Source organism: Artemia sp. Qi Xiang Cuo, chromosome 5 (assembly GCF_049724085.1).
Source record: "Artemia sp. Qi Xiang Cuo chromosome 5, ASM4972408v1, whole genome shotgun sequence".
Classification (NCBI taxonomy): Eukaryota; Metazoa; Arthropoda; class Branchiopoda; order Anostraca; family Artemiidae; genus Artemia; species Artemia sp. Qi Xiang Cuo.
This window is the reverse complement of record NC_142798.1, coordinates 7,254,216-7,278,261: the sequence shown is the minus strand read 5'-3', so window position 1 is coordinate 7,278,261 and position 24,046 is coordinate 7,254,216. Positions and strand designations below refer to the sequence as shown.

The window sequence follows — 24,046 nt, the reverse complement described above, 5'->3', positions numbered from 1 at the left end:
ATATATATATATATATATATATATATATATATATATATATATATATATATATATATATATATATATATATATATATATATATATATATATATATATATATATATATATAATAAACCGCAAATGAATAACTAATAAATCGAAGGTTATAAAAGTAATCCTATATATTCCTGATGTAGAAGAACTTTGGGTCAAAATCAGACTGTTTTTAGCTTAAAATCTCTGGCTGATTTTCCGCTATTCATGTTTTTCATCGCTCTCGTGTCTTTTTAAGAGTTATCAAGACCTTTTGAAGGTTATCTATGGTTTTGTTGTATTTAAGGACAAATAGTGTCGACCAAATTTTCACTCTTAGGCCAATAATTGAGAACTGCCCGAGTTTTCAAACACCTTTGGTCCTCAGTTTTATAGATTATGAGCAAGCGTTCGATTCTGTTGATAGAAGAGCTTTAATAAAGGTTTTATCCTTGTATGGTATACCAGACAAATACAATAAAGTGGTTAGTGCTATGTACGAGAATAACACTGCAGCGGTTAAGGTAGGAAATGAGGCTAGTAGTTGGTTTCGTATTAAATCAGGAGTTAAGCAGGGTTGTGTTCTGTCCCCCTTTATATGGATTGTTTTGATGGATTTTGTGTCAAGGAGCGCAGGGAAGGCAATGAGAGACCACGGAACCAAATGGGGAGGAAAAAGTGTCCTGAACTTAGATTATGCTGATGATTTAAGCATCCTAGATGAAAGTGTGAGCAAAATGAATGAAGTTTTAGAGCTTTTGCGAGTTCAGGTTGCTAGAATACGTTTGAAAATTAATGTTAAGAAGACTAATTCACTAAGGCTAGGAATAAGTGAAGATGAAAAGGTGACGTTGGGTAATGAAAAGAATGATCAGGTGGGCAGCTTCACTGATCTTGGTAGTATTGTTAGTAAAGATGGTGGAATCAGTGAAGATATTAAAAGTAGAATATCCAAGGCTCAGGGTGTTTTTTCACAGTTAAAAAAAAGTTTAGAAGGATAGGAAGATAAGTCAGCAAATCAATATTAGAATATTAGCAGCTACAGTGATGACAGTAGTCAAATATGGCTCTGAAGAATGGGCACTCCGAAAAGCGGATGAAGATTTGCTAGACGTTTTCCAGAGAAATTGCTTAAGGATTGTTCTGGATACCCGGTTGACTGACTGTATTTCAAACAATAGGCTGTACGAAAAAAGTGGTTCAATACCGCTCTCTAGGACTATAATGAAAGAAAGGTTGAGGTGGCTAGGGCACGTTGTGCGGATAAAGGATGACAGATTGCCGAAGATTGTTCTTTTCAGTCAACCGTCTAGGGTTAAACGGAAAGCAGGTCGTCGTCCTCGTCTGGGGTGGGAGGACGTCATAAAGAAAGATTTAAAGGAAATCGGAACTTCCTGGGAGGGTGTAAAGAGGGAGGCTTTGAATTGTTTGGGATGGAGGAGGAGCATGCGTAGCTGTGTTGGCCTCAGGCGGCTTGGTGCTGCGGTGAGTTGTTAGTAGTAATAGTAGTAGTAGTAGTAAGAACATTTATTGGTTTTCCCCTTCAATTTCTTTTTCTATCAACAAGCAGAGCCATAGAATAGAAGTTTAATATTCTGCAAAAATTCAAATGTATTAAAAAAAAAATTCACCTGGTCAATGTCAAAATTAAATTAGAATGCCAGAAGTTAGATATGCAAATGTCCTACAAACTCTATTCCTCGGAAACAACATGAGACTTCGTCAGACATTGAGTGACAAAAATATACTTACACTGCTGGTTGGCATCTATTTCAAGAAATACAACGCCAATTGCGAGACCAATTGAACCGATCAGAATTAAAAACACTAATTTAGAACACCATCCGCTCCCTCGATTGTCTTCACTGGAGTTCAATAGCAAGGTTTCATCTTCTGCAAAACAAAACAAAAAATAAATTAATTTTAATATATACTTAGTCAAGAGAGTCAATGTCGTGCCTTGAAAGCAGGACTGCTAGGTCTGAACTTCCCCTCCTCGCAAAATCACAAAAAAACTGTCCCTTTGAGTTACATAAACTTGGAAAAAAAACGAACAGAAACATTGCATTTTGCATAACGGACTTCCTACGCCCTCTCGATCAAAATCCTAGATGCGACTTTGAAAATCGCAAGAACAATTTCGGAAAAAAGAAGAACAATTTCGGAAGAACAATTTCGGACTTCCAAGAAGGTTGATTTTTGTTTTTAAATAAAGCGAGATTACTTTAACATCTTTGACGAGTGCAAATAAATTCCTTCTCTTTGCGTAGTTTTCACAAAAAGGAGAAACTTTCTTAAAGTACCAAGGCTATTAAATAAAAAAAAAGTTGTTATCCCCTAGACCAGTCTTAGGTCTACTCATACCCAAAAAGAATTTATGACAAGCGCAAACAATTTCTACACTTTCCACAAAAAAAAAGTGAAACGGTCTTAGAGCACCAAGGGTATCAAAATACAAAGCTTATTTTTTGTTGATTTCTTATCCATTTTCCTTTTCTTTTTAAATTTGGCACCCGCTACCACCAAAAACTTCACGTAAAGTTCATTTTTAATTTGAATTTTTGGCCTTTTCTACATGTTTAAGATCAAGGCCGTATCCACGGGGGAAGGGGTTGCCGATAGAACCTCCCCCCCCCACCACCGAAATTTTTCTCCAAATCGTAAAAGATGCATACAAACAAATTTTTGAAGCGGTAATTAAAGTTTTTTGTATACCCCCACCCACCCCGAAAAAAAATAACCCCCACCCGAACAAAAAACCTGGATAAGCCCTTGTTTGAGATACGTATCGTTGTTTAACCTTCCGCTAAACCAATTCATAATCATGTTTCATTTTCTCAGTCATTGGTACTTTCAAAACAATTAATTGTCTAAATTAAACTTTTTCGTTTTATACACTCGCGAGAGACTTCTGTAAATAATTTTTAAGCGCTAATATATATAAATGTCAACTAACTAATATATATAAATATATATAATATATTAACGTCAACAGTGCAGTATTCGTCTCTTATTGACGCGAAACGTCGAAAGAAAATAAGGCAAATGAAAAACTAATTAGGATACTACAGTATTACTGCTGTTCTAAGAAAAAATTAAATAAAATCAGCAGAAATTAGTATATAGGCCACATAAGAATAATATATTACAATGGTGTTGCCATTAGCACTATTTACCTTATATGATAAAAAAAGGACAGAATTCAGTAAAAGGAAATATCAAACTTACCAAACAATAAATAATATCAAATTTTGGTCAGGTTTGTCACTATGTTAAGGAGTCTTTGGTCACTTTTGGTCAATTTTGGTCAATTTTGGTCACTATGTTAAGGAGTCTGTCCATTAAATTCACAAATCTTTAAATAGCAAACCCTATATAGAGAATCAAAAGCCACGAATAGAAATTTAAAATTTTAGATATATTTAGAAACATTTTGTTTGTCTACTATAAAAAGATTTGCCCATCTTGTTTTACTATTTTAGTCAACTTCTCGTAACTAGAAACGCATTACTACTGAATAAAACATTAAGGCTTTTTTTAAATATTATTGTTGTGGTAAATCCACTACAATGATTGCATTAATTTTAATTAATAAAGATGACAAAATGATACTAATCCAAGTTGGGATATCAAATGGCGATACCAGGGACACACACTAGGATGAATTTGCGGGGGCGGGGGGGTAAATGAAAAGTAAATAGAAAAGATCACTGAACAGGCAAATTATACGAAAAATGCTGGAGATTAGGGGAGAAATTGTGACAAACTTGATATTAAATAATCCGGGTCCAGAGACATTTTGAAATAAAAATTATTCACAAATAATTTAACAAAACCATGGATCCTGGGAAAAAGCAGATTGGGGGAAGGGGGACGAAAGGGGTGGAAGCTACGGGGCACAAGGTGGAAACCCCATCCTCTGTTGCGCAAACACACGAATGATAAGTGCGTTTTATTTTTTGTTCTATTGGATGCAAGTTGTACTACATGCAGACGTTCCGTAAACAATGACAAAAGCAGGATTCAAGCTACTGAAGACAAATGCACCTTGATAAGACAGTAGCTGGCCACGTCAAAAAAAATTAAAAACATAACATCATGCACAAACGCATCCAAAAATGATTTGTATTTAAAAAAAATGAAGTGTTACAACATCCCTTTTGCTTCTCCACTATTGAACCAAGGGAATTACGAGTCCAGTTAATTGGGGGGGGGGGGTATGATAGGCTGTCTGTAAACTCAGAGACAAAACAGTTCCCGTATTCTTTTCGAGGACGGTACTCCAAGTCTATAAAACTTATTAAGAATTTTACAAGAACTAAGTAACATATAAAACTAATGACACTGGTAGAAATATTTCTACCTGCTTCATCAAAGCGGCTTACGAAAGAGGAATACAGTCACAACTATAAACAGTCTGTTTTGGTAAAAACAAGGTTAATCACAAATAGCACAAAACACATGTTCTTCAGTTAACAAAATGCTAAATTTGCAATAAGTTCCATTAGGCTACTATATGTCTCCCTATACATCAAGTGATTTTGCTACCACGTAATTCACTATTAAGCGTTTTTTTTTTTTTTTTTTTTTTTTTTTTTTTTTTTTTTTTTTTTTTTTTTTTAATGACTGTCCAATATCCAGTAAAATGTCTGCGTTCGGTAGTAATCGACATATTTGCAAGACGGGCGAATAGCAAAAATAAAAGATCGCTCTGTTGCTATCAAAACAACCCTATCTCTTTAAAGTTATTTGCTTGGGTAGGAGTAACGCGACAGCTGAGTAAGACAATGCAACAAGTAACCAAAAACAAAACGAAATAAATATATCATGCGACACATGAAATAAACAAAGAACCTTTACGATTAGCTCTGGAAGGCCTAAATACAATATCATCATCGTCATCAGGTGGTAGATTAATTCTAGTTCTTTCATCTAAATACTCTTCTTTTTGAAGCTGTTCCAGATTCGCTAAACATTAAAACAACAATACATTAATGAAAAGTCATTGGAACCATATGGGACAGAATCATGGGTGTCCATAAGGGGGGGGGGGCCCGCCCCCTGGTTTAATGATGTTGCCTTATGTTTATATTTTGTTCTGAGATTTCTATTATATAGCATTAAAAGTGCCAATTAGACGAGGTTTGCCCCCCCCCCCGTGGAATTCAGCTTATGAGCGCCCATGGACAGAATTAGATGTTAGTAACATCAGAAAGGATGGAATAGCCAGAATGGGGTGGGAGGGGGGCCCATAACACAAACTTTCCCAGTATACTTGTCGTATCTAAAACTAATCTCTGACAGTAGACAGTAATTTTCGTCCAGCAAAAGGACTCAAACGACGTTGCTATGTGAATTTCGGCTCGAAAGCAAGAATGAAAGTGAAATTCTCTGCAATTCTTCTAGGAAATTTCATAAAAAAAAAACTTTGAACAACTATCTACAAAATACACATAGCAAATTATTGTCATGACATAAACAGGAAGTTCTTATTAATTTTAAACACAATTTCATCTGCTGGAGAACCAAGTATTTCCGCTCTGATCAAAAAACACTTTCATCAACCAGCCTATGATCCATATGCCAAAGCGAAACTAAACCCTTGTTAAGGTCATATTGTAGGTGAAAATTCAGGGGCATGAAGGCCATGGGTAAAACCTAACTTAAATGTTACGGTTTTCAATTTCGTAATTATTGACATCAAGCTAAAAATACCAAAACAGTCAATTTTTATCGTCTGGCACAATAATTTTTTTTTAAACAGGACTTCTTCATGATTCATGACTAGTTGGGTTTCCTAAAAAAAAACTAAAAAAAAACTATGGCTGTGCCAACAACATACATTAAAATACATTAGGATAAGACCCATAATTTGTTCGGAGGGGCCAGGTACGTGCGTATATTTCTGTAAATCTTTCGAGCAAAACAACAAATCTCTCATACAGATTCTGGGGAAGCAAATTTGCGGTTTTTCAACGTTTCAATTTTTTTAAAAGCCTTAAATAACTAAAATATTAAGTTCTCGGTCATTTGGGTATCCACAAGGGACGGTTGGTAATAATGCCTCATAATGGTATTTACTATTTGCCACATTTTTTTAATCTTTCCTTTTGAACTAACCCAAGGTTCGAGCTCCCCTTATCCCACCCACTTGCTGATATAATTCGTTAGCGATTTTACACATACCATATGCTAATAGTGAAAAGCGTCCAAAAAAATTGCAAAAAATAGTCTTCCCTAATACAAATTAAGGAATCAAGCCATCAATAAATGAAATGAATTACAAATGTGATTATTAGCGAGAAAGACATAGCCAATCTGAGCCTGGCTCAAAGACAAATTTTTCAATTTTCAAAAGTTATGGTTTTCAATTTCGTAATTATTGACATCAAGCTAAAAATGCCAAAACAGTCAGTTTTTATCTTCTGGCAGAATAATTTTTTTTTTAACAGGACTTCTTCATGATTCATGACTAATTGGGTTTCCCAAAAAAAAAAAAAAAAAAAAAAAAAAAAAAAAAAAAAAAAAAACTATGGCTGTGCCAACAACATACATTAAAATACATTAGGATAAGACCCATAATTTGTTCGGAAAGGCCAGGGACGTGCGTATATTTCTGTAAACCTTTCGAGCAAAACAACAAATCACTCATACAGATTCTGGGGAAGCAAATTTGCGGTTTTTCAACGTTTCAATTTTTTTAAGAGCCTTAAATAACTAAAATATTAAGTTCTCGGTCATTTGAGTACCCACGGGAAACGGTTGGTAATAATGCCTCATAATGGTATTTACTATTTGCCACATTTTTTTAATCTTTCCTTTTGAACTAACCCAAGGTTCGTGTTCCCCTTATCCCACCCACTTGCTGATATAATACGTTAGCGATTTTACACATACCACATGCTAATAGTGAAAAGCGTCCAAAAAAATTGCAAAAAACTAATGTCTTCCCTTAATAGAAATTAAGGAATCAAGCCATCAATAAATGAAATAAATAACACATGTGATTATTAGCGAGAAAGACATAGCCCACCTGAGCCTGGCTCAAAGACAAATTTTTCTCTCAGAGTCCCCGCCTTTAGAAAAATCATTTGATTCCAACAAGTTCCACACCTGACATTCTTCTCCTTGGCAATGGAAAGAATCCTTAGAAATATATTGTAATTAAAAATTCCAGATAATAGAAACATTAAACAGGATAGTGCCAGCATAACACAACTCAGAAGTGGATTAGAAAAATCTAAAAGGGCTTAGCCTGCAGAAGAAACAAATAAAGAGTACGCCAGTAGGGACGTACACAAGGGTGGTGGGTCCTCGGGGCTCGTCTCCTCAAAAGCTTTTTTTAGGTTTTCCGAACTGCTGGAGCCTTCTTATTCAAATTATCACACAGTTTTTTTTTTTTGTAATTGCCACCACTGCAAAAAATTCTCCGTACGTTCCTATCCACAGTATTAACAAAATTACGAATTCTAATTATCACAATGTAAATATGTTCTGTCTAAATAACTAGAACAAACACTGAACTCCACCCCCTATTTTTGATGAATATATTAGTCTGCTTCTAAGAGTTGTTTTAACAAGTTTTTGTTTTTTTCAAATGCAGAAAAGGAACAAAATTAAAGGTTGGAACGAACAGAAATTATCCTAATTACCCTCAACTTTCCATTCTTTAACTGAAATTTGTGTGTTTTTTTTGTTTTATTTTTTTTTATATCATCTTAATACTTATGATAGAAATTTACGGTTTACCCTAGAAATTGAATTTGAAAATAAAATACCGTTTGTAGATGTGTTAATTATTGTAGTATTGATAAGCTGGATTTTAATATCTTCAGAAAACCAAAGTAAAACAATAGATGTCTTTATTGTAAATCCAATCACCCCCCACAAGTTAAAAGAACAGTTGGAACTTCTCTCATTGATCGTGCCTTGACCATTTGCTCCGATTTGCACATAACAGCAAAAATAAATTTTTAGCAGAGATGTTCTTTTTAATAACAGATATCCCATTGTTTTTATCAATTAGCCGTAGACTAAAAAGACACTCCCGTAAAATCAAAGATCTTTCACAATGTGAGGCTCCTGATAAGCCTCAAAAATATAGTCTATCTTCTATCCCAAAAATCACAACAAAATTAAAAAGTGTTGGCACAAAAAATAATCTGTATGCTATGTGGTTTTCACTAATAATTTTAAAATCCCAAATTTCTTAAACCCTGGTATAGATGAAACCCCGGTAACTCGTCAGAGAGGGGTTTATCAAATACCATATGACTGGGGCAATTACTATAGGGCTGTTCTTTTACTCATCTTTGTGCAAAGATCTTACATCTTTTGACAAAGAACGCTTAAAAGTGAAATCTTAGCACTAAGATCTTACATCTTATAGCGTTCTTTTGCGAACCTATCATTATTCTGCTCTGATCAGTGGTCTAAGAACAATGATGAGTATATCATCAAAGCTCTCTCATCATTGTTCTATATGGCAGAAAGATGGCGTATTTCACACTTTTTGCCAACATCAGTGAGCTGTAAGATCTTAGAACAAAGATGAGTTAAAAGAACGGAAATATTTGCAGAAAGATGTGAGATCTTAGAGCAAAAGAACGGGCCTTATGTTGGCAGAACTCATCAGAATCTAGAAAAATGCCTACATCAGCATAAAGCAGACATAGACAAAGCATTCATTTCTAATAGTTCTAATAACTCCTTTGATTCTGCTTTAGGTAGCCATATTTTTGATAACCCCAGCCACACAATGCTTTTTAAAAAATCCTCTCTCATTAGTAATGATTAGGGCATGAAACAGGTGGTTCGGGAATCAATTGAAATTAGACTCAAAATAAATCATAATATTTCTTTAAATAGGAACTTAGGGGAATACTCAAAACAAGATTAGCTTTGAAAGCGTGTATATAATTATTGTTATTTTGTTTGAATGAATTTTATCATCTCACCTCACTATATCCATCAGCCTCGGTTGAACTTTGTTGAAGTAATGATGCTAGGGTTGTTTTAAAAGTTTTTTAAAACATTTTAATTTTACAGTGCGCATTTTAATGTAAGTTACCTTGCAACTTATCTGTTATAGCGCCTATTTATATAGAAGCAATGTAGAATCTATTTCACTGACGCTCATTCCTAACGAAATATCACAAAATATGATCAAAATATAATAATTTATTAACAAAATTATGGAAACTAAAGAAGAAACTTATAGAATGCAGGGCACCCTGAACGGATTGATGTAATTAAGAATCGCGTTTAAAGGATCTCTGCCTTCTGACCTCACTGCCGCACACATGTATTTTTTCGGCTAGATATAATTTCAGATGGTGGCAGGCTGTACCTTGGTGCCATCATTCCTCCACTTTGCGGAATCCCACATTCTTTGGGCAACAAACCCTTATCCTGGAAAAATTTCTTCTTCTATTTGACAGCAGGCGGGCTTTTCAGTAAAACTATTTAGCCCTTTTCCTTCTGCTTCACTCTGTGGGCTACAGAGCTACTGGCTTGATTGCCTCATATTTATTAGATATAATCAGATATCTTTCAGCAGATCTTTCGACTCTAGGAGTTCAAATATAAGATGATAGATGTCGATTTCTATGCTTCTTCAGTCATATAAATTTAATCAGTCTCAGTCATAAAATTTAATTGCCTCTTCTTCAGTCATATTCTTCTTCTTCATTTTAACATCCATAATCAGACACAATTCTCTTTCAATACTATTCTCTTTCGCAAACTAAATGAAACCGTTTCAACTCAGCTTCTGTATACATAGGCGTAATAACAGATAAGTACCGTTCCCTTTTTTAGCATTTCCCTGTGTTGTGCTGAGGACGGCCCTTGGGCATAGGGCCCAAATATTCACTGAATTGAATTCCACTGTCTTTAGAAAATTTTCCCTATTGTTTTCTAAGATATTGTATTTTGTTGTTTGTGATAGAAAGGCAGTGTGGTCCTCGTCGCTATTTTCGAGATGAGAGTGCTCATTAAATTGCTTCAGCGTTAATCTATGTACTCTCCATTCAATGTACTGTAACGCCATCGCTTCTATTCTAAACGCCCATTTAGAATTAGATTTTACTAATACCAAGACTTAGCTACCACTACTACTACTACTAACAACTCATCGCAGCACCAAGCCGCCTGAGGCCAACACAGCTACCACTAATTTCAGGAATTAGTTTAATCAAACCTTTTTGACAATAGAAATCTAGCTAGCGTCCAGAACTAGTTCTGGCTAGAACTAAAGTTCATCGATTTGAACTTAGCTGAGGCCAAATCAATCAGAATTTTTCATAGTTTTCCATACGGTTTTTCGATTTCATAACCCCTGCCTACCTTAAATGTTAATGCTGATCTTTACTGTAATTAAAAAAACGTTTAATTAAATTTGGGTTCAATTTAGTACATATTCTTTATTAGTTAGATGCATGGACTTATCATAGGGTCTGAGGAATCCCATCCACCTCATCCCCTTTCCTCTTTCCGCTGAAGTCTCACTTTCCTGTTACTAAGTGTATTATAAATCATCACAAGCATGAAAAAGTCCTTTTGGAGAAAGGAGTGTGGGGGGAGACTGGCATAAGAATTATGATAAACATGCACGAGGCAACTGTCCAATCTATTCTTCTGTCTCCTTGAAATATAGCCTCTTACGACCAAAAAACTCGTTCACTGAAGAATTCGACCACCACTACATGATGTATACTCTGTGTCAGCTGAGGGTATTAAAGTGGGGTTCAAAGGCACTGAACTGAAAAAGAGCTATTGGAAGCCATAAAAAACGACCACTGAAATTCCTTGGCCAAACGCTACGATGAACAACCGACACTATATCCCAAGATGTCCTCAACTATTAAAGAAACCACTTTCAAACTTGGAAATGGAGCCCTAGCAGCAGAAAAAGATTCTCAGGCACACAACCAGAAATTTCTTGGATTCTTGACGTGACTTCCGTTTACATGGTGTTGTTGGGATAAGGATTGGCTGAAGATTGCAGAAGAAGCTGTTTCTAAGAGATCGCTATAGAAGTCTGTCATCTATTGGTGCAGATAGGATGGGTCTTTACCTAGTTCCCCTAAAAAGTAACATATCAAATTGACAAGGTCTACTATGCCTTCGTGAAACTTTAACGTAGAACGTTACTTTTCACTATCATGGTAAAAAAATCCTTCTTTGTATAATTCTCTTCGGATGGGGGGGGGGGTATCACTCGTCTCAACCTACGTTCTTTTGCACTATAGTTTAACAAGCAATTGAACATATAAACCCTTTTATCCGCATAGAGTTGTGACATAAAGTTTTAAACGAAAAGCGTCGGTGGTTGAGGGCATGGCAGACTTCTCCTTTTAGATTAAGCCCAATTTTAGTTAATCTTTTTAATTAAAATCAACCAGAAATCATTATCTAAATAGTTCTGATTCGAAAGAGACGTAATCCGTATATTTAAACTATTTGGGGTGATGTCTTTGACAAGGTCTACTATGCCTTTGTGAAACTTTAACGTAGAACGTTACTTTTCACTATCATGGTAGAAAAAATCCTTCTTTGTATATTTCTCTTCGGATGGGGGGGGGGGGTATCACTCGTCTCAACCTACGTTCTTTTGCACTATAGTTTAACAAGCAATTGAACATATAAACCCTTTTATCCGCATAGAGTTGTGACATGAAGTTTTAAACAAAAAGCGTTGGTGGTTGAGGGCATGGCAGACTTCTCCCCTTAGATTAAGCGCAATTTTAGTTAATCTTTTTAATTAAAATCAACCAGAGATCATTATCTAAATAGTTCTGATTCGAAAGGGACGTAATCCGTATATTTAAACTATTTGGGGTGATGTCTTCAAGCGATATAGATAATAAAAGCTCAAAAAATTCAAATTTCACAAAAACTTCGAATATGCAATCTAACAAGCTCTTCCCCCAACTTTACACAACCATTCGTTCTATATAGTGACTCTTAAAAGGAACTTCAACCACTCTGCCTTTTTTGATATTTTAAGGAATTTCCAGACACTTTCAAAATATGTCATTAGATAATTTTCACGTCCAGTGAATAATTTGTGAAACATTAGAATTGATTTCATCAAACAATTCGTAGCAACGAACTGCTACTAAAGAACAATCTATGCCAGCATTAACAAAAATTCTAAAAAAGGAATTTTGATAACAATATATACATCAAAAGAGTCTATTTTCCGTGTTGATTCCAGAATACTTTAAACTCATTAAGTTTAAACTCATCCAATAAAACTATTATCCTGATAAAATTTGCCTAGTTTAAAAAAATTAGGGAAACATCCTCCAAAAGGGGAATAATCCCTATGAAAATTACACCAGCAAATTCAGCCTATTAAAGAGATTCATAGGAGAGGTTACAAGCCCTGATCTACCAAAAAACAAATCTTGTATTTTCCTTGAGAATAGACAATTCTTTAAAAGCTTCATCGAACCAGGTTCATTTATTAGATGGGTCTTTACTTTAGGTAATGGTGTATAAATTTGCACCAGCTATTGGATAGGTCAATTGACTTTTCAATGGGTAGGAAAGAGCTATCACTCCCCTCAACTCCTCGTATTTTTTTAAACTACAGTTCAACATTTGTCTAGATAAGCAAACCATTTTGCTCTCAAAGGATTTGACATTAAAAGGCTGACTTTAACCCAAAAGCAGTACTGGCTGAGGAGGCGGCAACCCCCTTTGTCTCAGATTTTACGTCATTTCTGTTCCTGTTAGTCAAAACCAACCATAGATTATTACACAAATGATCCTGATTCGAAAGAGATCTATCACAGAGGGGCTTGATTTATAGATTAAGGAAGTTGAAGTTACATAGAGAAGGCTCATTAAACTTCTGTGAGCAACAATCTGTTGCTCACAGGGGTTAAAATCTGTGAGCAACAGGAAGCCCATATTCTCTAATTTTCATTGAGGCCATTCAAAAAATATTCAAAGAGGGAGGGGAGATTTTAACCCCTGGTATTTTATTGGGAAAGAAATAAACTATTACGCTTGAAGCATTGGCAGGAGCAAGAGCGTTTATAATATGTGAAGGCATTACTTAAAACTTCAAAGGCTGAAGTTTTAGGCACACATTTTCAAAATTTCTATGAGAGATACATCGGGTGAAGATTTAGGGTGGGGGGGGGGCAACCTCTGAGCTTTATTTATTTGTAGGAGTATATGTGAACTAAGCACTTACATGGTTCTGAGGGGGTGGCGGGTCCCTTATTATTCTGAGAACAACAAAAAACTTTAGTTTTTTAATGTCAAAGTATTTGGATAAAAATTTCAACTCAAGTGTAATGACTAGGTGTTTGACCCCTTTTTATTTAAGAATTCCTGCTTCATTTTAAGCAAACACATCTAAACAGGACCTTTTTCTTGAAGCATTATTCTGCAAAAATTTTACTATAGCATAAAAGCAGAAGTTTAAATAACCCTAAAAAGGGTTTCAAAAACGAACACAAATTAAGTAAAAAAATAACAGGTTTTTATGAAATGATAGTAAAGAGCACCATTTAAGCTTATGACAAAAAAAAATTATCCTGTACATGTGTAGGGGCTAGCACTTACAGCGCTCCATATTTATAGGGAAAATACTACAAACATATGAGATATATAATAAAAACATGCTTTTTTCACAATGTCTGAAGAGCAGAAGGACTTACTGATTTATATTCCTTTTAATTTTTAATACGACTCTTTACTTTCATTTGAAAGACTTTTTTATCTAACAGTATATGGGAGACAAATTACTTTATGTGAAGTCAATACCATGTATTGACTATGATCAGCTGTTTTGTCATGGTTGCAGCAGTAACTGCAACCTAGTAAAAAACATACCTTAAGGAGCAATGTTACATTGAAAGAATTTGTGTCTACTGCACAAAAGCTGATAATTATCTGATTACAAAAACTTTCAGTGTGACATCATGTTGTTTTTGTTGGTACATATTTTGCTTTTAGAACAGTTTAAAATATATATGATGATATCAATACTTTAGTGCTTAAGTCTCAGGAGGGCATGTTGCTTAAGTACTTAAGTTTCAATTTGGACTATGTCTGACCTAATATCTAGTCTTAAACAGTCTTAACTTGTGTTTCTTGCAAAACAAGAAAATAGATCTTGAGCCCCAGAAATAGCATATAGGGTGAAAAACTGCTCATTTTTGCTGATTCCAAATATGTTATTTGAATCTAGGTCTGAGCTAATAAATATTTCTTTCAAAATTTTTACATTTCCAGTCCAAAAAAAAAATATTTCCAGTTACTACTTTTTTTTTTTTTTTTTTTTTTTTTTTTACAACTGAACTTATGAAAGTGAAAAGAAGGAAGAAAAACACAATCAAAAAAGGCAGGAAAAAATATTACAATAATAATTAACTGTAAATCTAGTGGTTAATTTAGAAAAGTCATTTGTCTTCCACATGGAAACAAGTCTCTGCATTGAAATTATGCCTTAAACAGGAAAAATTAAAGCTTTGCAAAGTTTTTAGCCCACAAAGAGCAAAGGAACTCAACTGTTAAATACATTTAACCTGCAACTTCTACAAACTTACCTTTTCTTTTCTTTCTGTCTTTCCTTTTTCTAGTAGGTACTTCACCAGACATTCTGAACCTCCAAATTTGAATTCTAAAAATAAATTGAGAATTACTCTTTTAATATTCAGCCCAAGTAAGCAGATGATATCCATGTCCAATAAAAATAATACACCCCAAATACATCATTGTTATACTGATATTAGACATTTAAAGGTAACATTGCAGAGCCACTGCTCTCTGAAGGAAACATTAAAATAAAAATGAAGAGTAACACAATTAGATTTCTCACTTTATGCTCTTTCCAAATATTATGGTCGCTTTTCTAAAAATACACCCCCCCCCCTCTGCCTGATAGTCCTGTATATGGCCATAGGCTATATATAGAACTAAAGGAAAACACTAAAATCATAAAATTCTTACAATATGCAGCATGTTTCCAATAATCAGATTATCAAATTTCCTTCCGTTGTTTTTCACATTTCAAATCATCTCACTAAATAGACTGTTTTTGTTTTTTTTATTGTAGAAATGTAGTTAATTTTTTTCCTAAAAATGGATAAATGGTCCAAAACTTTAAATATTAACTGAAAAGGAGTTCTGAAACAACACTGGCTAAGAAAACTGGTAAAAAAAAAGCAAGAAAATTCACAGCCACTAAAAAAAAGAGGAAATGTAACTAATCTAGCCAAGTTGTCTCAGTTGTCTGCTCAGTTGTCCTCACTGCAAAAAAAAGTAGATAACAACTTATACTTTGTTTTAAGGTGTTTTGTCTTATTTTCTTTTGTGAGCTTTTATCTACTTTTATTATATATTTTTTTTTTTTTTGCACTGAATACAAATAGACAGAAGTCTTGGCTGAAATATTTACTTTTTTTTTCATAGGGTCTGAATTATCTTGCTTCTTTTTCCATTGTTCTACATTGCCTCATATTGATATTGATTGAAAAGAAGTATTATAATTGTAAAAATTTAAAAGAGCACAACCATTTTAAATCTGAATCAAAGTAATAAATTTACTAAAGAAATAAAGTAATAAAATAAAGTAATTAATAAGTAACAAAGTAAATAATTTACTCCAACTCATCAATGACCTATTCAGCTGTTAATCAATAGGTTGATATCTAAAAATAATTCACCTTTTCCACCAATAACTAACTATTTCAAAATATATTTGTCAATTAAAAAAATCATTTCCAATTCTATCTATCTAATAAAAGCAATCTTAACTTATAGGTTAAATAGATAATTTATTATTGCCTCAGTGTTTTGTTTTCTGCTTCAACAACTATGCAGTCATTTCTTTTGTGCAACCATGAGGCCCTGCTTGTTATTCAGCAAGTTGGTTAACTCTTCAGCATTGATTTACATAGTAATAAATAACAATAATTTTAACAATTTTTTTAAACAAGTCTTTCAAAGAAAAGTTAGGAATAATGTTAAAATCTAAATAAGGAAAAATAAAGTCAAACTTAAAACAAACAAAATTTATTTTTTATGAATAAATAAATATTACACAACCTGAATTTAGAGGAACAAGTACATGATACCTAAAACAAACAGAAAATAATAAAATAGGGGTGGGGCTATTGTCCCCTCAAAAGCCTCATAAAATAATATTAAGCTCCAAATGTTCTTGAAGCCAGGCAGTTGAGGAATGAGCTGAGCTAGCAACTGGATATTTTTACCAATTTCATCTTCTTCTGATTTTCTATTAAATAAAGCTCAACATAAAAGAAGTCTGATGCCTAGCTTTTAACTTTTTATGTGTTTTGAAGTCCCCTTGGCAGGAAAAGTGTTCAAACAATAGATGCAAAATTTTCCCTAACAAGCACAGATCACATTCACTTGTAAACACCAAGTATCTAGGCCAAGTATCTTCCTCTTTCTGTTCATTTCATATAAAGGATTTCTTGTGTTGGATAAGAGCTGATGGTTCTAGATAAGAACCATCAAATCTCAAACTTTCATGTGCTTAACTGTTGTTATGTTTTCCACTTTCCAAAATGCTTGCTCATTTTTACTTGACAACACACAAAAAGTTGATTGGTACCACAGGAAGATTAGAAAAAAATTTTAGCCTGAAAACCGATCAGTATTATAGGGGAAACCTACCAGTTTTCCATGGTACTGACAGGTTTTTTAGTGTTTCCCCATGTGTCTGAATGGGCCATTATGCCCAGTTGTCAAAAATTAATTGTGTTTCTCCATTGGCCCAGGATACATCCTCAACAAGTTTTTAGCCGAGCAGATATAAACAAACTTACCATAGCCTGATGAGAATTATACTTTTGAGAAGAAACATTAGGTTATTTTACAATTATTTGAACTTGCTAATATTATGAAATTAGGAAGAATTTTACCTAATTCTACAAAGGTTTGAATTTGTTAATATTATTCTAAGATGTCAAACATTTTCTCTTGGAAAGGGGTTAGATTGGGAAAATGAATTTTTCAGGGATGGGCCTACAGACTAAAGTATGTTGTGGGAAGGTATTTTGAAGTACCTACCTCTACTCCTTCTCTCTCTAGAGGACAGTGACTTTTGGTGACCTTTAAAAATCTTTGTTCTATAAAAGTGAAACCTTGCAAAATAGATCTTTTGCTTTAATAAAGAAAAAAGAAAATTATTTTTAGCTTCACAATTATGCTCAAGCCCAATTTAAGAGGTATCAAAGATTTGCAAATATATTTCCTAAATTTAGAAGAAAAAAAACAACCATTGATAAGGCTTAACCATTGATACAGCTTTGTTCTACTCAAATAACAGGAATTGCATTTTAAGAACTAACACCAGAGAAAAAGAAACTTATTACTGAAAACTACAGTAAAATGTTGTTTTGCCATGATTTCAAAGGGTATAGACCTATCAAGTAGGTAATTTTCTAAGACTGGAAATCAGAAGAGGGTTAATAATAATTTCATCCTATGTTTTTAGATATAATAAGGGGTTGTAACCTTAGTTTTGAACTTACTATTTGATTATAATCCATTTTGTAAAAGCTGTATAATCAATAAACATTGATTTGTCAAGATTAAGTTGAAATAAAAAAAAATCAAAACAAATCCACCATATTTTCTTCTTATTATGTTAGGCTGCTAAAAAACTGCCATTTCATCTATATGTTGGAAAATATCAAAGCTGACAGAAAAATGGAGAAATCATTTTGAATTTTTTATTCAACTTAATTGTGATAAATCAATGCTGTCAGATTATAGCCTATAACTTTAATAAAATGGATTTTATACTGAAATAGTAAGTTTGAAACCATCCTTTTTGAACCAAAAAACATGAAAAGAAATTATCATTTTCAAGGGTCCAAACAAGGCTTAAAACTGAATCTGCAAGAAAAACAGTTATTATACTCAGAAAGAGCATAAAAATTGGAAACTAGGGGTTTGCTCACTTCAATTATAGGTTCATAATATGAAGTGCTTAATATTTACCTTTTTTATCTTAAATCATAGCCTAGTTTAAAAAGTAGCCTATGGACAAGGTAGGATAATAGGCTAACTTGTAGTGTCTCTAAGGGCTCAAAATTGCATTTACCCTAGAAGCAATTATTATATTTGGAAAGAACATGAAAAAGACACCAAGTGGTGTGTTCACTTTCTTCTTAGTAGCCTAACAGAAAAAAAAGGAAAAAAATTTGCTGCTTTGTCAAAGTTTGACAAAAAATAACTATAGGACCTCTCATCTATTGAATCTTTTAAACCTTAACAAATAAGAAATAGGACCTTGAAAACCCCTAACAACAGTACACAACTAGCCTAGTTTAGACTCTGAAACTCATTCCTGAAAGTTTTATCAGCTAAGCCTACTTTTCAAAATAGAAAAAATCCGTTCATTCAGAAATTCAAAATCAGAACATTTTTTGGAATATACAATTAAACATCGAACAAAATCCTATTTGGGGTGAATAGTACCAACAAAAAAGATAAAAAGCCTACTTTATTCTTCTTGCCTACCAAATGGTTTCGGCGTTTTCCTTCTGTTTCTTCCTCGAAAATAGCCTACTGTCAGTGTTGAGTTGGCAAAAAAAAAAATGTTTCTGACAGTGGTTTCCAAAATAACGTGCGTAACAAAAATAGGTTTCGACCTCGGTTTCGACACTTTGCCATATTTCCTCGTCGATTCTCTCTTAGAATACGCTTCAGCAAACGGTTTTTGTCAGTTATTTCCGAAGTTTTGGAAATGGCAGATGTGACCTTTGGGTGTAACAGCGACGTTATTAAAGACAGACATTTTACAGACACGTTATTATAGACATTTTTCATTAAAAAAATAATTAATAAATACTTGCTTAAGCAATTTAAGTATTGCCAGTGCCCCCACCCCCCAAAAAAAAATTGCCACAAAACAACAAACAAGCACATTCTTTAAAAGTTTCAAATAAATACCCTTAACAGTTTCCAGGGCCGTAGCTCCAGTCTTTTATGGGGTGAGGGCAAGAGGGGTCCGCATCCGGAGAGTCAAGGTGCATTAAATATAATGGTTTGTTCTCAAAAATATTAGGGGGAAAAAAAGGGAAAGGACACGACTCCACTGGCAGTTCTTGAGTTGTTCCAGATACGCACCTCTGAGTGCTTAGATTTAAGTTGAGTCTTAATCTATAGATTTATCTTAATCTATAGATTATTTTCGAGAGAATTAATCTATAGTCTTATGATTTAGTTTAACATCACCCTAACGATTCTCAGAAATTTTCAATTTATTAGCCTTAACCGTTTTAAGATAGTGTAGAAAAGCCCTTTTAACAATCTGGATACAATTGAGTTTTATTTTTTTTATTCACTAAAAGAAGTAATTGCAGTTTTAGTTGCAGAAGCAGTTGTACTTACAGTCACAATAAAAACCAGAGTAGTAATAAAGTAGTCGCAGTTGTAACAAGTCACAGTTGCAAGAAGTTGCAGTCACAAATAATCATAGTCAGAAGTAGCCACGATCTCCATTGCAAGTAACTGTAGTCACAGTCACAAGTAGTTGCATTCACTGTCTCAAGTAATTACAGTCACAAGTAATCAGAGTCCCAATAAATTGCAGTTGGAAGTAGTCGCAATAAGCCACAAGCGCGTTTTCACTACGTCGCAACAGAAATCACAGTATATGCAGGCACAATTCGTCGTAGACGCAGCCAAAGTCAAAGGTGCAGTCGCAGTAGTAGCAGCCCTGAAAATTTCAAGTTATTACTCTTAGGTACTCCTAAGATGATGCAGATACACCCTTCTTATAATCTTGATGCACATACAGTGCATTGGATTAGTTCAACATTTCCTGAAGTTTCATTTTATTATCCTTGGCCCTTTTCGACCCACTCATGAACAAAAATTCTCCCTTTCCCAATGATAAAAACACCATGAAAAGACCATTGAATAAAAAGTCTCAGATTGCCATTTTATTTGGAAATTTTTGAAGAAATTTAAACTTAAAACTTTCCAGTTCCAGAGGCAGTAATGCCTTGGTGGCGCATTCATTCCTAACGACAGAAGTAGTCCATTAAAAAAAAAACAGCAAATGTGGATGTATATTTGAAAGGTTAATTTACTACGTTTGTTGATTTGAGATTTGAAAATAATATGTACGGTGGTGCACAATTATTAATCAGCCATTATGGACGGTGGCAGGTGGATGTTAGTAGTAAGGACGAGGACGGGGCCATTGGAGAAATGAAATACCTGAGGCCTATATAAATGTCGCCTGTGCACCTCCTTGTCTTTGAACTACATTTTTTTGAACAGTGGTAAAATAATAGGCATTCCTTCAAGATTGGATTCACCCTATATCAGTCGGTCTCAGTAATGGGAACAAAATTTTTTATTATCAAGATTACTGACTTGTATCTTCTTTTTTTTTTATTTTCCCTAAAACTTAATAAATGTACACCAAAATGACTAATATGATAATTAAACATGTGTCCTTCACATTACTAGGACAACATTCAAGTCTCTGAACTTATACTACTACTCCTGCTGCTACTACTAACAACTCACAGCAGTAGCATATTCAATTTAAGCTCTACTCGTTTTAATATTTATGGATTCACACATAGTAGTACCTGTTGTATGTTTTTTTTGCTATGATTTTTTATTTTATTTTTGCTTGTTTTGGGTTTCGTTCACTCTTTAATAGTAATTTATCGTCGTTTTGAGTTTGAGTTATTGTAGGTTTTTTATTTCTCCTAATCTTAAGTTCAATATGGCCTTTTTAATTAAAACAATTTTTAATTAATTTCAGTTCGTTTTATTTCAAAAGTTTCAAGTTTTTGATAAGAAGAATAGTTGATGTATAGTAATATTAGATGCCGATAGCTCATCAGCTCCAGATTTTATTTCACTGCAATTTTTCATTTTATTTTCAATGTTGTAAAAAGTAAAAAAGAATATATTTGTAATATAACTCGTTTTAGTAAAGTGCCAAATATACAGTATGCCTTATGCTTTTACCGTTAAGGAAAAGGGCAGTAACCGAACTCTTGTTGTAGTGGAAACTATAGGTGTCTCAAACAATCTTGGAAAGAGCTAATAAGACTAAACCAAATTCCCATGATTTTTAGAAAAAATTATCGTTATTATTTAATTTTTTTTTGGGGGGGGGGGGTGAGGGGAGGGGGTTCGGGCCTTGGAACGAGGGAAAGAGGGTCACCTCCCATGGTTTTTGGAATAAACTACCGTTAATATTTTTTTTTTGTGTGGGGGGTTGGACATGGAGGGAGGGCCAGTGGTCAACTTCCATGATTTTGGAAATAAAATATTATTAGCAAGTTATTTTTTTTTTTTTGGGGGGGGGGGTTCTGGGTTGGACCCTGGTGGGAGGGCCTGGGGTCAGTTTCCATGACTTTTAAAATAAAATATAGTTAATAAGTTTTTTTGTAGGGGTGGGGGGTAAGGGCTACAGTTAGAGGGCCAATGGTCAGCTTCCATTGTTTTTAGAATAAAATGTCGTTGATATTAATTGCTGAAAGCTCATCAGCTCAATGTTTTATTTCACTAAAACTTTATTTTATTTTAAAGTTGTAACAAGTATAAAAGAAAATATTTGTAATATAATTCGGTTTAGTAAAGTGCCAAATACACAGTAGGCTAATGCGTTTGCCGTAGGGGAAACGGGCAGTAGCCAAACTCTTGTTTGTAGTGAAAACTGTAGGTGTCTTGAACCAGAGTGGCCAGATAGGCCGCATTTGCTCCATTTTGGCACTTTACTGAGGCGTATGTGCATTAAAATTTTCTAAACCGGCGCATTTTTTTTTTGAGGGGGGGGGGATCGTTCATTCGGTGCATTTTCATTATAAAAATGAAAGTTTTGGCACATTTTCTCTTTTATGTTGGCGCAACTTTAAACCAAACATCTGGTAACAATTTCTTGAATAATCTTGTAAAGAGCTAATAAAATTAAACAGAATTCCCATGATTTTCGGAATCAAGTATCGTTTATAATATTTTTTTTTTTTTGGGGGGGGGGGGTGTTGGGCCATAAAAGGAGGGCCAGAGGTCAGTTACCATTATTTTCGTAACAAAATATTGTTATTAAGTTTTTTTAAGGGGATAGGGGGCTTTAGACCATGAAGGGAGGGCCAGGGGTCAGATCTCATAATTTTGACAGTAAAATATCTTTAATAAGTTTTTGGGGTTGGGGTGTCGGGCCATGAAGGGAAGGACAAATGTCAGCTCCCATGATTTTTACAATAAAATATCTTTAATATTTTTTGGGGGGAGGGGGAGGGGTGTTAGGCGTTAGTCCATAGAGAGAGGGCAGGGGGTCAGCTCCCATAATTTTTAGAATAAACTATTTTAATATAGTTTTTTGTTAGGGGGTAGGATGGAAGGAGGACCAGGGGTCAGCTGCCATGATTTTTTCGAATAAAATATCGTTGGTAATTTTTTTTTGGTGGTTGGGGGGGGGCCATTGAGGGAGGACAAAGGGTCAGCTCCCGCTCCCATCATCTTTGGAATAAAGTATCATTAATAAGTTTTTTTCCGGGGATAGAGGTCGGGCCATGGAGGAAGGACCAAGGGGTCAGCTCTCATGATTTTCGGAATAAAATATCGTTAATACGTTTTTTGCTATTTTTTTCTTTTCTTGGAGGGGGGAGGGCTTCGGGCCATAGAAGGAGGTCCAGGGGTCAGCTCGAATGATTTATCTTTCATAATTATTTTTGGGGGGAAGGAATTAGGCCATGCAGGGTCAGGGGTAAGCTCCCATAAGCTTTGGAATAAAATATTGTCGATATTTATTTTGAGGGGCATGGAGGTGGGGCAGGGGTCAGTTCCCTTAAGCCTTGGAATAAAATATCGTTAATAAATATTTTTTTAGTTGGGTGGGGGTCAGGCTGATTTGATCTTTGAACTATTTTAAAAACCTTGCATAAAAACCTTATACGCCCTCAGGACATAATTCATAATACTTGCCCCCTGGCTCTTGCCCCCGGGGCTGTGTCAATCCCCAAGTGTCAATCCCGAAGATGCCCCCTCCGAAGGTTATAAGACCGCCCCTTCCAAAAAAACCTTATATGCCCCGGGGCATAATTTACAACACTTGCCCCGGGTCCTGGAGGGTTGTGTAAATCCCTGAGTTTTTGTTATATGATCTTCAGTCTATTTTGAACATGAATGGTTCTGACGAATGGCATATCATCCATTTTATGCGTGGGAGTGTTTAATTCAAATCCTACAGCAACCTAATACTTCGTAAAAAATAAAATAGAAAAACCAATATTGGCGGGGCAGTGAACATTTGAGAACTTTAGAGTGGGCCACCATTGAAAAAAAATCTACCAGAAATTCCGTTAACATAGTAAGGTAGAAAAACAGAAATTGTGATAACTAGTCAATTAAGATTTCATTGTAGTTGTTGGAGCTCTAGGGTGGGGTAGCCGTAATAAGAGAGTTCCTGAGGTAGGGTGACCGTCGGACAGATAAAGGCCTCAGGGTGGGGCAACTATCGGACGCATTGAGACACCCAGGGGCAACTGTAGGACAGATAGAAACCCCGAGCTGGGGACAACCGTTCGACCTGTAAAGACCCCGGGTAGGAGTGACCGTCGGACGTTTAGAGACCCTGGGGATGGGGTTATCTTCAGGCCTCTAGAGACTTCGGAGAGGGAGGCAACCATCTGACCTGTAAAGACCACAAGGGGCGACTGTCGGACCTGGAACCCCCTCACTACTAAAATGCCCTCCATAGTCCTCGGAAAAATTCCTTTTTCCCTAACCAATATTCGCTCCTTCAACTTTGCCTCAAGCGGTCTGCTTCAGCAAAAAAACCCTTCTTGCCAAAATAAAAGTTTCGACTGAAAGATATGGAAGAAGTTTTAGCCCGTATATAATTGACACACCAAGTCAGTATATCCCCCCTGACTCCCTTTTTAGCCTATAATTTTAATGCTCATTTTGCAAATTAAATTGTCTTATGTTTTAATTGTTATACTCACGTTTTATATTTACGAGTTTTAATCATTTGACATTTTAGCCTACTGTATAATATTGC

At 34.7% G+C, this 24,046-nt stretch overlaps 1 protein-coding gene across 1 annotated transcript in view; it reads right to left on the bottom strand.

Annotated features, from left to right (window-relative positions):
• The window catches only part of LOC148951758 (uncharacterized), an 80,395-nt gene extending 61,778 nt beyond the window's left edge, over positions 1–18,617 (bottom strand). The window contains exons 1-4 of the mRNA XM_089088665.1: positions 18,514–18,617; positions 14,583–14,656; positions 4,873–4,980; positions 1,765–1,905 (exon numbers count right to left, since the gene is read on the bottom strand). Of these exons, the coding sequence (XP_088944791.1) occupies positions 1,765–1,905; positions 4,873–4,980; positions 14,583–14,634 (301 nt within the window). The 5' untranslated portion in view covers positions 14,635–14,656; positions 18,514–18,617. The remainder of the gene's footprint in view (positions 1–1,764; positions 1,906–4,872; positions 4,981–14,582; positions 14,657–18,513) is intronic.
• Positions 18,618–24,046: the final 5,429 nt, after the last annotated feature.